The sequence below is a fragment of the Ranitomeya variabilis genome, chromosome 1 (assembly GCF_051348905.1).
Source record: "Ranitomeya variabilis isolate aRanVar5 chromosome 1, aRanVar5.hap1, whole genome shotgun sequence".
Lineage (NCBI taxonomy): Eukaryota > Metazoa > Chordata > Amphibia > Anura > Dendrobatidae > Ranitomeya > Ranitomeya variabilis.
Window position 1 is genome coordinate 90,029,121 of NC_135232.1, and position 14,297 is coordinate 90,043,417.

Consider the following 14,297-nt stretch of genomic DNA (forward strand, 5'->3'; position numbering starts at 1 on the left):
TTACAGTGATGCATTACTGTTTCATCCTGAAAAGTGCGTATGTAATCAATTCTCCCCAAAATGCTGGATTTGTTTCTCCATAGATGATCTGCTTCTTCTTTGTCTTCAGGAATGCATTCGAGCCTTGGGTCGGAACAAGCCTCATACGCCATTCAGGGCTAGTAAACTGACCCAAGTTCTGCGGGACTCCTTCATTGGTGAAAACTCTCGTACCTGCATGGTAAGCAGGAGTTGTATACTTTTTATAATAGAATGAAACACTGAATGATCCATATTTTTCCAAGTTTTTTTTTTTTTTAAATATTTTGTTTTTATTTTCTTCCCCGTTTCGAGATCTGCTTGCTGTCAGTGAATGAGTATATACTTGCCTGCACCCCATACAAATCTAAAGATATACATGTAAACTATTTTCTGTGGATTTTTTCACCAAAAACTGCACTAAAATCCACGTTACATGCTAAGGCTGCATGGTAAAACATTGTAAAGGGTGACATCTGCGATGAAAATCTGCACATTAAAATCCACTTCATAGGTTATTTTATCTGCGGAAAATGAAATTTCATCCATTTATTTATTTTTAATTCTCATTTATTTTGCTGAGCTTGTATTGACTCTGCCTGCACCACATCACCCTTTTCTGACTTTAAACTGCGATCCTGAATTTGATAAATTAAAACAAAGTATATTACGCTGCATTTAGACGGACCCTTAATTGTGGAATGAGCTTTCCTAGAAATTCCCTTTTTTCTGACAAACGACTATCTGCCTTTCTGAACAGGCCAGCAAACTGCTTGCAGAGAATTAAAATGCAGGCTAAAAAATCACCACTTTCGGTAGCACGTTGTCTTGTGTAAACAGGGGATGTGCTGCCTGTAACATGTTGGTTTATTCGCGCAGATAGTCAATTTATTTTACTCGCTGACATAATCACTGTTCTCATTGGGGCTCACATTTCTAAATTCCTTATCAGTATGTCTTTTTGAGTCTATGTGCACAGAGCTTTTGTATTAGCAATTGTTCTGTAAGTATAGGATTGTGGTTTACCAATCTGACAGACTATTAAAGAGTATTTTTCACCAGTTTGAGCTTGTTAAACTGGACACATCAGGGAACAGTAGCTGTAGAATTGAATAAAATGTATTTTTTTATTCCGTCTCTCTGTTGAAGGTGTTAGCTTTTAAAGTTTAGGCTATAATTTATGTTAAGCCCAACTGTGATTTTTCTCAAGGGGTGTGTACTTCTTCCCCTGTATGAGGTTGACCAGTCATAAGTTGGCAGCAATATAGAGGGAGAAAAAAGTACACACCTCCACAGTAGCTTAGAACAGGCTTTCTTTTCACTGATCTAACTGCAGAGGTATGTGTGACTGCAAAGTTCCTTGAGCATTCACATTTCAGCTTTCATGTCATGGCAGCCACTGTGGGGGAGAGGGGGGCAGTACGCCAGATCTGAGCTTTGTCTGATTATTACAAATACCTCTGCAGCTGCAGTTCTCCTTTCACAGTGCTATCAGCTCTGATGTACCCCTCTTTCCCCTCCGTGTCTGCTGTGAGATGAAAGATGAAGGCTTTGGTAATTTCAACAGGTTGTAATCCCATACCGCTCAGCACATGGATCAAACTGTCTGTCATTACATGTCTCACATAGGAGAAAGCCTGTTCTAAACTATTGTGGGGGCGTGTTCTTTTTTTTTTTTCCACTCAATGTTGCTGCCTGCTTATGATTGGTCAACTTATGCAGGGGAAGAAGTACACACCCTCAGAGACAAATCTCTGGTAACGTCCTTTTGATCTGTATCATAAATTATAACCTAAACTTTACAAGATAATATCGCTGCAGCTGGGAGCAGAAATAACACTTGACAGTCATGTAATAGCCTGTTTAGACAGTTAGACTGCACTTATATGCACAGAGCGGTCTGTAGTGGGTCATTCTGTGCACATAGACTACCATTGTTTACACAGGGTGATGTGCTGTCAAGAACAATGATTTTTTTTTTTTTTCAATATAACGCAAAAAATAATTTCACCCGGCGAACCAGTGTTTTGCTCGTTCAGCAGGTGAAAAGCAATCTGTTGTTTGTACTTCACAATTAACGTGAAACTAGCGTCCCTAGTAGCGCTCTTTCACCATAGACGTGCAGTGTAAATGCTCCCTACTTGAATGCTCACTTAGTTGTTGGCTTTACACTTAGACAAAACTGTCATTTTGAGTAAATGTGAACTTTTTTCATAAACATACCCAATCTGCTTTACTCCATATAGATGAAACTACGCCAATAATCTTCTAAATCCCTGAAGAGTACTATAGAAAAAACCTTAGTGTTCATCCGTATCTGATCCTGTTAATGTACACAACACATCTGATATGGCAAATTCTCTATACACTGATTTAACTTTTTTGTATTACCCTTGCGAAGGCTTTTTTGGCCAGTTATTAGCTTCTTTTGCTTGCAAAATCCAAGAAATATGTTTTGAAGATGAAACAAAGTGTATTGGAAAGTTCCCGATTAGAGAATAACGAGGCTCTATTTTAATAGAATCGGAAACCAATTTCCAGGTTTGACGATGAATAATTGTGGATTTACTTGTAGATCGCTACCATATCTCCTGGAATGGCATCTTGTGAAAACACCTTAAATACCTTAAGATATGCAAACAGGTAATTCTTCAGCAGCTATACGAACTAATGAAAAACAATTCCTAGAACAAAAGCCATTCTTGCCTTCGGGACCTGTTCCCCCACTTTGCCGCCGCTGCCATGTTGGTCTCCGATGGTGCTGAAGTGACAACGTCCTGACCACCTATCGGTGACCTCATTGATCAGGTCAGTGGGGGCCGTGACATCGCCACTTCCGCTCTGGTGGACAGCTTCAGAACCATGGCCTATTCCGGGGAACTATGGCTTTTTTTTTTGTTTTACTATGTATATAGATGGCTTCCCAATGGTAACTTTGTATGCATGTAAGTATACAGGGATTGGGGTTATTTAGGACAATATCCTGGGATTACTTGCTGAACACGTGGCACATAGTTGGCTTCAAAGTACGCAGATCACAAATTTGGTTGGCACTGCCAATAGAAAGCAGGAATTGCTGACTGTCAGTGTGAATTTTTTGCTTAAATGCCCGATCTGACCATAGTATTTATTGTATCTCGATGAGTCACAGATTTATACGTTAATCTGTATCGTGCCCAATGGTCGTGGCATGTAAAAAGTTTGGGCACCCCTGTTTAAAATTACTGTTATTATGAACAGTTAAACAAGTTTAAGATTAAATGATCTCTAAAAGGCCTAAAGTTAAAGATGACACATTTCCCAAATAATATATATTTTTTTTACATTTCAGAAATTACTAAAACGAAAATAGGCCAATGTAAAAGTTTGGGCACCCTTGGAGATTTGTGTGCTTAGATAAAGTTTCAGACTTTAGCCTGTTAGGGTTATGGCCTGTTCACTATCATCGTTAGGAAAGTCCAGGCGATGCAAATTTCCCAGCTTTATAAAAACCCAGCCTCCTCTAACCTTGTGCCAAAAAACAGCAGCCATGGGTTCCTCTAATCAGCTGCCTAGCAGTCTGCAAATGAAAAGGGTAGAGGGCCACAAAGCAGAGAAGGTTATAAGAAGATAGAAAAGCATTTTCAAGTTGCCCTTTCCTCAGTTACAAATGTTATTAAGAAATGGCAGTTAACAGAAACAGTGGAGGTCAAAATAAGGTCTGAAAGACCAAGCAAAATTTCAGTGAGAGCTGCTCATAAGATTGCTAGAGAAACAAATCAGATCCCTGCTTAATTGCAAAAGATCTTAAGAAATATTTAGCAGACTCTGGAGTTGTGGTACATTGTTCTACTGTTCAGAGACACCTACACAAATATGGGCTTCATGGAAGAGTCATCAGAAGAAAACTTCACTTGCATCCTCACCATTAAATTCATGATCGGAAGTATGCAAAAGAACATCTAAACAACTTATGCATTTTGGAAACAAGTCCTGTGGCCGATGAAGTTAAAACACAACTCTTTGGCCACAATGATCAAAGGTATGTGTGGAGATAAAAGGGCTCAGGATTTCAGAAAAAGAACACCTCACCAACCATTAAGCATGAGGATGGATCAATCATACTGTGGAGTTGTGTTGCAGCCAGTGGCACTGGGAACATTTCACAGGTAGAGGGAAGAATGGATTCAATGAAATTTCAACAAATTCTTGCTGCAAACATAACATCATCTGTAAAGAAAAAAAAAGCTGAAGTTTGAAAAGAGGATGGCTTCAACAAAAAGAATAATGATCCTAAACACAGGTCAAAATTAGAGATGAGCGAATTCGATCGGGCCAGGGCTTATCCGGCAAGCTATAGTGCTTACCAAATAAGCTGCAGAGGGAACCCGGCTTCCTGGATCGCTCCGGCTGCTCAGCTGTTCGGCTGCGCAGCTGCATGTGTTGAATGCCTGTGTGTTGCTTGCCTGTGTGTTGGGCTCTCCATGCTGTATTGTGACTGTCGCACAGCCGCGACACATGCAGCTGCGGAGCTGAACAGCTGATCAGCCGGAGCGATCCAGGAAGCTGGTTCCCTCTGCAGCTTATTCAGTAAGCACTATAGCTTGCCGGATAAGCCCTGGCCCGATCAAATTCGCTCATCTCTAGTCAAAATCCACAATAGACTGCCTCAAAAGACGCAAGTTGAAGGTTTTACAATGGCCCTCACAGTCCCCTAATCTGAACATCATTGAAAATCTGTGGCTAGACCTCAAAAGAGCAGAGGATGCAAGACAACCCAGGAATCTCACAGAACTGGAAGAATTTTACAAGGAAGAATGGATGAAAATCCCTCAAACAAGAACTGAAAGAACTTTTGTCTGGCTACAAAAAAATGTTTACAAGCCGTGATATTTTCAGAAGGGGTGCTACGAGGTACTAACAATGAAAATGTGTCATCTTTAACTTTAGGCCTTTTACAGATCATTTCATCTTCAACTTGCTTAACTGTTGACAATATCAGTAATTGTGACTAGGGGTGCACAAACTTTGACCTTCCACTGTATGTAATAACCACTGATGGTTCTTTGGTCCGGTGTGCCAATCTGTCCATGAGTCCAGGATCCTCTGGTACCCAGCGCTCGTCCATTGTGCCCGTTGACGCTGATGGGCAGATCGGCGATGATCAGCGATTGATATTCCCGAGTCAGTGCTCCGATTACTGCATGTTACAGATAATATCTAGCTGCTGCATATTGTGGATCTTGCTCTGTTTTCTGCTCCGCCTGTTTCCTGTATGGACAATGCTAATATGTCTTCTCTGCTTGTCACACTTCTTTGCTTCGTGCTCCTGCTGTGTCTCGGGCTCCAGGGTAAAGGAATTTGGGATTAGTCCATCGGATATTCCCTTCTCTCAGGGTAGCGGAAGTCGCTCTGACCTCTCTCCTTCCTATGAGTATGACGACTTCTCTCCTACGCTCACCAGGTCTCCAGCTCTTCTCCTGTGCTTCCTGTATACTTGTGGCCTGTCCCTTTACCGCTCACCTTTTCAGTTCACTGTCGTCTTGCATGTTTTCTCTACATTTTCATCATACGTTGGTAGCGCACATTTCCTTTTGGTCATTTTTTTGCATTGAGTTTATTTGTTGCTGTGAGTGTGAAGAGATTTCCTTGTTCCAACGTAGAACATCTTTTCGGAGCCAACGATTACCGCTGCTGATTGTTCCCCAGTCCTGAGGCTTGGTGACAATGGCAGCTATGGCAGTCGGGTCCTAACAGCTGCTTTGGTTTCTGGCTAATGTCGTGAGGGCCACAGTGAGGAGGAACATATGCCTCCATAGTGGTTATGGGCAGGGGCTGTTTGGACAATTCTTTAAAAGACTTCCTAAATAACCTAGGATTAATGATGAGCCAATGTGCTGGGATAAGGTGTTATCTAAGCATGCTTGTGTTCTAACCGGCCTTGTCGAAAACTATGGTTAAGTCCCCATGGCTGCATGTCCCACCGATGTTTGACAGCCGCAACGCATGGAGGGATTGCCTGTGTTTTTAGGATCCGTGCCACAGAATAGTACGGGACATCCCTGCGAGAACTATTAACCCTTATGACTAAAGAGGGGTTCCTGAAGCTGAGAAGAACATGAAATATACTAGTGGGTGTTCCTTTTTTTTATACCACCACTGATTCACTTCTGTGACCTTTTCTAATTGGTAAAAAGGTTTGCAAGGGTGTTTGGGGGTGAAAGACTTTGTTTAAGGCTCTATAGTCAGTGTGTGGTCAAATGTTTTTTTTTGGGGGGAGGAATGGGATTATATTTTGCACAATTGCAGAGAAATCTGACACTTGCCTGAACCCTCTGATGCTTATCAAGCATGTGTGAGGACCACAAGCCCTGCTGTCTCTTTCAGTGCATCGTGTATCATTCCCTCCCAGAGCAGCGTCCTACACGGCCAGTACATCGGGGTCCTCTATGGGGGGATGATGAGAGTGCTGGTACTTCACAAGTCCGAGCTCTGGAACAAGGAGGTCTCACGGCTGACATTATACATTCAGATCCTTCTTCTTGGGATTGCTTTTTCTATTATTTATTTTTTTTCTGTTGACCGAACATTTGGCAAGAAAGAAAAAGCCTCTGAGCCCCCGGACTAATGATCTGCTGCTTGTTACAGGGTGAAGGAGCTGACCGTGGACCCGAGCGCTGCAGGAGACCTCCGCCCCATGTTACATCATGCCCAGAACCAGCTGGATGACCTGGAGTCGCTGTGGGGAGTGGGCAGTTCTCCGCAGAGGGATGACCTCAAGCTCTTATGTGAACAAAATGTGGGTGGCTGCACGCGTCACACCGGCGGCTCCGTGACTTGGTCCTGTACATTGTGCCCCCTGTAACTTACGTCATACGCGGTGACCTGAGTGATGGTTGGTGCCCAGAAGTGCTCTGAGCTGTAAATGTGACCCTGGAGTGAAGGGTTAATCATATCTGCTGCTTTGGAGGGGCAAATCTTAAAGGGGTTGTTTGTATAGTCAACCAGTGCCCAGTTCTGTCCTCTGTGGCTGCCGGACCAGGGTAATCTTCACTGCTTCTCCAACATCCTCAGCGCCACTTGCACTTAACGAAACCACATGATGCACGTCCTGTCAACAGGCAAGGCTTAAAGGGAACCTGTCACCTGAATTTGGCGGGACCAGTTTTGGGTCATATGGGCGGGGTTTTCGGGGGTTTGATTCACCCTTTCCTTACCCGCTGGCTGCATGCTGGCCCCAATATTGGATTGAAGTTCATTCTCTGTCCTCCGGAGTACACGCCTGCGCAATGCAATCATGCCTTGCGCTGGCGTGTACTCCGGAGGACAGAGAATGAACTTCAATCCAATATTGCGTCCAGCATGCAGCAAGCGGGTAAGGAAAGTGTGAATCAAACACCCGAAAACTCCGCCCATATGACCCAAAACTGGTCCCGCCAAATTCAGGTGACAGGTTCCCTTTAATGAGCGCAAGAGGCGGCCATGATGTCCGGGGCAGAAGTGAAGACCGGCTGCCACCATGGACCAAACTAGACACCGGGCCAGGACTGCGCAAATCTTTTTGCTCAATTCCAGTAGTTTGGGAATAGGATAAAAAAAATCTTCACCCAATCAGAAACTATGCCCCTCTGGCCAAATGGTGAGTGTAACACTGCAGTTCATCCTTATGGAGTGAGGTTCGGCTGCAGTACTACACCAAGCCCACAGACTAGAGTGGCGCTCTTTCTGGACAAAAGCTACACTTTCATGCCGTGTCATGTTCTGGCATTGGGATTAATAAATCTGAAAAACATTATGCGTCCCTCGCACTAAACCACGGCCACTTTTACAGCTTTTAGGGCTCCGTTTACTTCCACAACTGGTGTAAATGGCCTAATAAATACGGGCCGTAGATTTTTTTTTTTTCTTTTTGCCTTGTCGCCCAGGACCATTCATTCTCACTATTTCATACGTATTGTTGTTTTTGTATAATATTCAGGAGGAAGAGGTTTCGCCGCAGCTCTTCACCTTCCACGAAGCCGTGTCTCAGATGGTGGAGATGGAGGAGCAGGTAGTAGAAGATCACAGAGCTGTGTTCCAGGTGGGACCCACACGTCATATACATCTTTCTTGTGTGGAGCATGAGTGGTGTCTATAGATGCACTACCTCCTGTAGTTTTATAAGTGGGGGTCACCGCAGATAGTCAGAGTTGTGCTATGTACAGCGAAACCTCCACATACCTCATCCGGATCCAATGTCGTGTGACAGATCCATCATATTTCTGGATTGTTCTTGCAATGGAAATTGAAGCCTTTCATGTGAGCAGTCAGTGGGTGATTAGGTGTAGATGTCTCGCTGCTGTCTGCAGCCTCCACATTAGCTGCTTATTTCTGGTCACAACCTGTAGGTTGATGTTACCCTATGGCCCTTTCTTGTCCCCGGCACTCTCAGGAGTACCCTCTACCATAGTTATAGCCCCTTACACTGCCCATCCCGTGTGTGATGACTGCTGCTGCCCCTTTCCAGCCCTTACACTTGTGACCTCCCAGCATAATCTCAGGAGTTGCTGTTTTGTTTCATACGTAGGAATCTATACGATGGCTGGAAGATGAGAAGGCTCTGCTAGAAATGACTGAGGAGGTGGATTATGACGTGGATTCCTATGCTACACAACTAGAAGCAATTCTAGAGCAGAAGATTGACATCCTCACTGAATTACGGGGTACGTACGTGGCTACTCGTCAGTTCTGCTGACCACTGCCAGCACAGGATCCTTAGTAAAGGCCATCGACCTCAAGTTGGTGGGATTGGGTTCTGGATACCCCCCAGCTGATTGGAGGAACTGAGAGCTCATCCCCTTGTTTGCTACCTACTTTTGGCAGTGTCTACGCCTGTTATTACAGCATAGATTCATTTCCTTTGAGTCAGATCCACTCTTAAAATTAGAGCTGTGCCTGTTAGGGTATGTGTCCACGTTCAGGTTTGCTTCAGGCTTTGGTCAGGATTTTATGCAAGTAAAATCCTGACCAAAACTGCACCTGAGGTCACTGGCAGGTCACCTGCGGTGTACCTGCGTGTTTTGCTCATTGTAGCAACATGCTGCGTTTTGAAAAAACGCACCGCGCATGCGTTTTCGCGGCAAAAACGCATGCGTTTTTTAACGCATAGTGGAGTTGGGATTTCATGAAATCCCCTCCACTATGCTGTAACATCTGGACGCTGCGTTTTTGACGCTGCGGAAAAACGCAGCGTCAAAAACGCAGCGTTTCCTGAACGTGGAAACATACCCTTACACACTAATTGGCACTTGACTCTTACTTCAGTGCTGCAACTTTTTTTAATCAGTTGATCCATTGGGGTGCCAAGAATTGGACCATCTGGTAATAATGTAGGTTGTAAAATGTAACAAAATGGGTAAAAACCATGGGGGGGGGGTGGGGAGAGACTTTTACAAGCCACTGTACTTGGTATTGCTATATTCAGAAATGTCGGATCTATCAAAATATTAAATAAACAAATCCCGATCGGTAAGAGGCGTAACGAAGAAAAAAACAAACAAAACTCAAACTGCTTTTTTTGGTCGCCGCAACATTGCGATAAAATAACATAGCACCAGGCCAGTATTACCATATAGTGAACACCATATGGTATTTACATTTTTTGTTTGTGTAACAGCACTTTTTTTTTTTTTTTTTTTTTGCAATTTCAGCTCCTTTGGAAAATCTTTTATTTTTTTTTATTTTCCAGTACAGTATATGGCAGAATAAATGGTGTCATTCAAAAGTACAACTCATCCTTCAATAACCAAGCCCTCGTATGGCAATGTAACTGGACAAATACAAGTTATCACTGTTGGAAGAAGTAGAGGGAAAAATGGAAGAGCGCCAGTTGGTGATCATGGCAGCTGGGGTCCTGCTGGAGACCCCCATGGCTGCCATCTTGGAATTTCTGTTTAGAGCAACCACAGGCTGAGCTTTATAGGAGACCGCAATTTACACTACATTTACAAACGATCGCAGGTTTTAGTCTTTTAAGGAACTAAAAAATATAAAAAAGAGGAATGTTTTAACCGCCCACCTTTTTTAACTATTGAAAGTAAAGAAATTAAAAGTACAAAAAAAATACATTTGGTGTCTGCATGTCAGTGAAAGTCCGTTCTACAGTTTTGCAGTTTTTCAGACCCCACACTATTCTGGTCTCACAGTATGTATGCAATCGTCCGCTCGAAACGAAAAAACAAGTCCTCGCACAACGTAAAAACAATACGGCTCTCAGAAAATGGCGACAGAAAGCAAATTGCTTTTTTTTGTTTTTTAATACAAACTTCTGAATTTTTCTTTTTTACATTTTCACTAGACCTGAGCGAATATCGTCGGTAATACCAGGTCATTTTACCACACATTGATCATGCAAAATAGAATATATCTCGATTTCATGCTGGAATTTTTTTTCCCCGTTTTTCCAGTACTTTATATGATAAACTCATTCAAAGCTTTAACTCGTCCCCCAATAAACATGCCCTGATATGGCTGTGTCAATAGGGGGAAAGAAAAGAAGTTATGGCTCTTGGAGAAAGGAGAGAGTAAAAACTGAAGCGCACAAACGAAAAATGGCCCGGTCCTAAAGTGGTTAAAGGGATCTCCTCGGACATCATTTATGTCACTGCGTGCTGGGCTATTGAATGAATACCTCTCCATTCATGGAGGGGTGAGAGGGACCCTAAGACGGGTCTGTCAGGTATTTATGACACATGCGATGGCTGAGATGGGACAAGTAATGGACTGTTTGTTCTTTCAGATAAAGTGAAATCGTTCCGAGCTGCTTTACAGGAGGAGGAACAAGCCAGCAAGCAAATAAACCCCAAGCGACCACGGGCCCTTTAAGAGAAGGCTTGAATGAAGAACGTCGTATAAAGAACTTTCTCCTGTAACATAGCATTATTATTATTAAACTGTGGCCGTAAAAACCCCATTACTTGAACCGTTAAGTCAACTTTTTATACCGTCAGTGGAAATGTCCTTCTCTTTCTCTTGAATGGATATCTAACCACTCCACTGACGCCTTCACATCCGAGCGGCACAAACTTATCGGTAGGGACTACGAGGCACTTTGTCCAAAATACTTCATTCAATGTCTCATTTTTCACACGTTCGTCTTTTTTTTTTTTTTTGTCATTTTTTTTTGTTTTTATTTTAATAAATAACTAAAAAACTTTGTACGGGAGGTAATCCTCCAATTTTTTTTTTTTTTGCCATCCAAAACTTCATATTGCTGCAAAATGATAAAAGCTGGTTGGAAGCTCCTTGCATGTTTGCCTAATTCATGGGTGATTGTACAGGTACAGATATTGTGGACTCGCTGTGCACAGCTCCTACGTGCCTTCCTGAAGGCTACTCACCCAACATGGTTTCGTTACGCACAGCCTTAATAAAGCCCCAGCGTTGTTTGCCGGTGTAAAGCTACAGTTTATCACATATCTATTTTTGTGGTAGGATGTGCAATACGGAAGAACAGAGGTTATACTGTACAGAACAGAGTAGGTGGCCAGCGGCAGAATCACACCGGTCAACTGTTAAATTAAGACTGTTCGTTAAAAAAATACACATTTTTTATTTTTTATCTCCCTACCACTCAATGCTCCTTATATGCCATCCTATTTAATTTTTTCGTTTAATTTTTCTTTTTTTTTTAAATTTATTTATTTTATTTAATTTTCCCCCATTTGGTAATTTCCAAATTTCCCCCAAGAAGTTACAAATGTTTTATTTTAACCTTCAGTCTCTACATTGAGTTGACATAATGTAAATTGTACAGCTGCCAGCTATTCTTAAGCCCGTCAAACCAAAATCCTTGTATGACCAGATGCCTGTAAGCCTGTGGTTCTCAGGTGCTCAAAAGATGGCCGCACACCATGGAGGTTGCCTGTATGCAGGCGTTGTTCTTGTGGCTGAACTTACCTGCTGGATGCCGGTGTAGGGGGCTGCCTACACTTAGGGAAGGATTTATCTGTCATATAGCATACTGATGGAAAGATGTGTTTCCCCTCCCCCGCCTTCTCTGTAATTTCAGAGGTGTATATGGGTGCGCAAACTTCCATACAATTCACCAATGTGGAGCATTTGAGGCCTAATAGGACAATCCACCTTTCCATTCTATCTGTATAGATGGCGGGGTGTACTCATTAGTGAGGAGCGCACGTGCTTGGATAAGGTGTGATCTGAGCATGCTCAGGTGCTAAAAAGGTCTCGAATACGGGCATTGAATAGATTGTATGTGGAACAGTTTTTATCTGCTTCATAAACACATTTCTTGGCAGCAGAAAATCTGCAGCATTTTGCCGTACCAGCAGAGGGAATGAGATTTCCTGCACCCGCAGTGTCAGATCTGTTTCATGTCAATTCTTGCAGCAGTTTTTACCCATTAAAATGAATGGGGAAAAAAATGAAAGCACATGCAAAACTGTGGCAAAACAAAAACGGGCTTATTTTCACGCAGCATTTTTCCTGCTGACACTGCAGATTTTTCTGCAGCAAATGCTGGAACATGGAACAGTTCAAACAAGGCGGATGTGATTTCCGGAAGACTCTTACCCACTGTGCCCTTTTGTTGCATTTTTTCCCCTTTTGCTTTCTATGTGGAGCCTGAATAAAATGAATGTAAATAATGCAGTTGCATTTTTATCTGCAAATTTATCCCTGAAATAACAAACTCATTAAATACTGCACTAAAACATAGAAAACTAGGGGAAAACGCATTAAAAATGCCGCAAATGTGCAATACTGAGAGCAGATGACGTAATTGGTGTAGATGAATGCGAAGCACAAACCTTTTGTATGGCACCTCCATGCCAGCCCTGAATTGTATGAGGAGGGGTAACATGGCCGTGCCTTTTCTGTACACCTCTGACTTTATAATGATATTTCTGGTATTTTCCGCCATAGTTCTGAGTGCAGTTGTGGCGTTTTCCATCAGATGCCGTATTCCAGAGATGTGCACTAGGAGCATTGTGCCTCCATCATATGGGGCGGCTAGAAGTAGCCTCCACATTGGCACAGAGCCCTGTGGTCCTGTAGTTCGCCACCATACGGGCTCTGTGCATATGGCGCTGCCCTCGGTGTGGCTTGTTTGCACATAGACATAGAGGATTTCCTGCCTCCTGTGATACAGCTGCTCCTTCCATCTTTTATTAGGTATACTCGAAGACCGGACCCGGCCGCTTACTGCCGTCCATGGTGCCTGCGTCTCCTGTAAAATACTCATCAGTGACTCCATCTTCCGCTTGTACAGTGCACATGGATTATTACTGTATAATTAAGATTTTCATTTTTTTACTTTTATATTAGAAAGGAGTGCGGCCATTAATGAAGTTTAGGTGCGGCATTTGCTTCACTGACAGAGTGATGGCGCTATTCCCCATTTTGCACCACGTTTTACTGTCTAAATTCCAAAAGGAATAAAACAAATGTTTGCGGTTAGTCCATGCTGTTCATCTGTACATTGCATCATACAGAAGGTCCTTACCGGTGACCATCGAACGATATAAAGTATACAGTCACTGCCTTATGTTCATTCTGTTAACTTCTGCCTTTCGCACACGAGTTAACAATAAACAGAACAATGTTGGCAAGAATGGCGCGTCCTCTGCTTCTGTCTGCTTACTGTCTCGGCTGCATGTGAAGAAGATAATGGTTGTTACTTATCATGCCGATAAAACATATCTGGTATGAAACCTGTCAGAGATAGGCGGAGTTGATAAAGGGAATCTGGTAGCACGGAATGACTGTTCAAACCAAGCTCAGGATCTAGGTGCACCCTTGGTGTGGCCAAACCATTGATACACCTCCCAAGCTTCTTGTATTCCCTCTATCTCCACCACCACCTCTTCTTTGATTGTCCGCTCCGGTTCTATAGAGCAGTGATTTTCAACCTTTTTTGAGCCGCGGCACACTTTTTATACTTAAAAAATCCCGGGGCACACCACCAACCAAAATGGCACAAAATGACACTAAAACAGTACATATTCTACATATAGTTAATAATATAGATTCTAAATGTATTTATACTCACTCAGTGTGAAACCTGGGCCTGTTTCGATAAACACAAAAGGGATATCCTGGCAGGAATGGTGGAAAGACACACACGAAGCTCTTCCTCAACAGTTCTGTCTCTCCCTGTTTTTAGTTTTTTTTTGTGCACATGCCCTACCCCTAACCCTACCCCTAACCCTAACCCTAGTTCTAACCCTAGTGGAAAAAGAAAAAAAAATATTTTCTTTTTTTTTTTATTATTGTCCCTACCTATGGGGGTGATAAGGGGGGGG

General features: G+C 42.8%; 1 protein-coding gene across 6 annotated transcripts in view; it reads left to right on the forward strand.

The window, feature by feature from the left end:
* KIF2A (kinesin family member 2A) overlaps positions 1-13,607 on the forward strand; it is a 75,758-nt gene extending 62,151 nt beyond the window's left edge. For 4 of the 6 annotated variants that reach the window (XM_077285956.1, XM_077285974.1, XM_077285964.1 and 1 more), the window contains exons 15-21: positions 110-220; positions 2,594-2,661; positions 5,348-5,461; positions 6,646-6,796; positions 7,976-8,077; positions 8,564-8,699; positions 10,775-13,607. In XM_077285956.1, coding sequence (XP_077142071.1) covers positions 110-220; positions 2,594-2,661; positions 5,348-5,461; positions 6,646-6,796; positions 7,976-8,077; positions 8,564-8,699; positions 10,775-10,860 — 768 coding nt within the window. In that variant the 3' untranslated portion in view covers positions 10,861-13,607. The remainder of the gene's footprint in view (positions 1-109; positions 221-2,593; positions 2,662-5,347; positions 5,462-6,645; positions 6,797-7,975; positions 8,078-8,563; positions 8,700-10,774) is intronic. The other 2 variants (XM_077286000.1, XM_077285991.1) reach the window with 1 other exon arrangement.
* Positions 13,608-14,297: the final 690 nt, after the last annotated feature.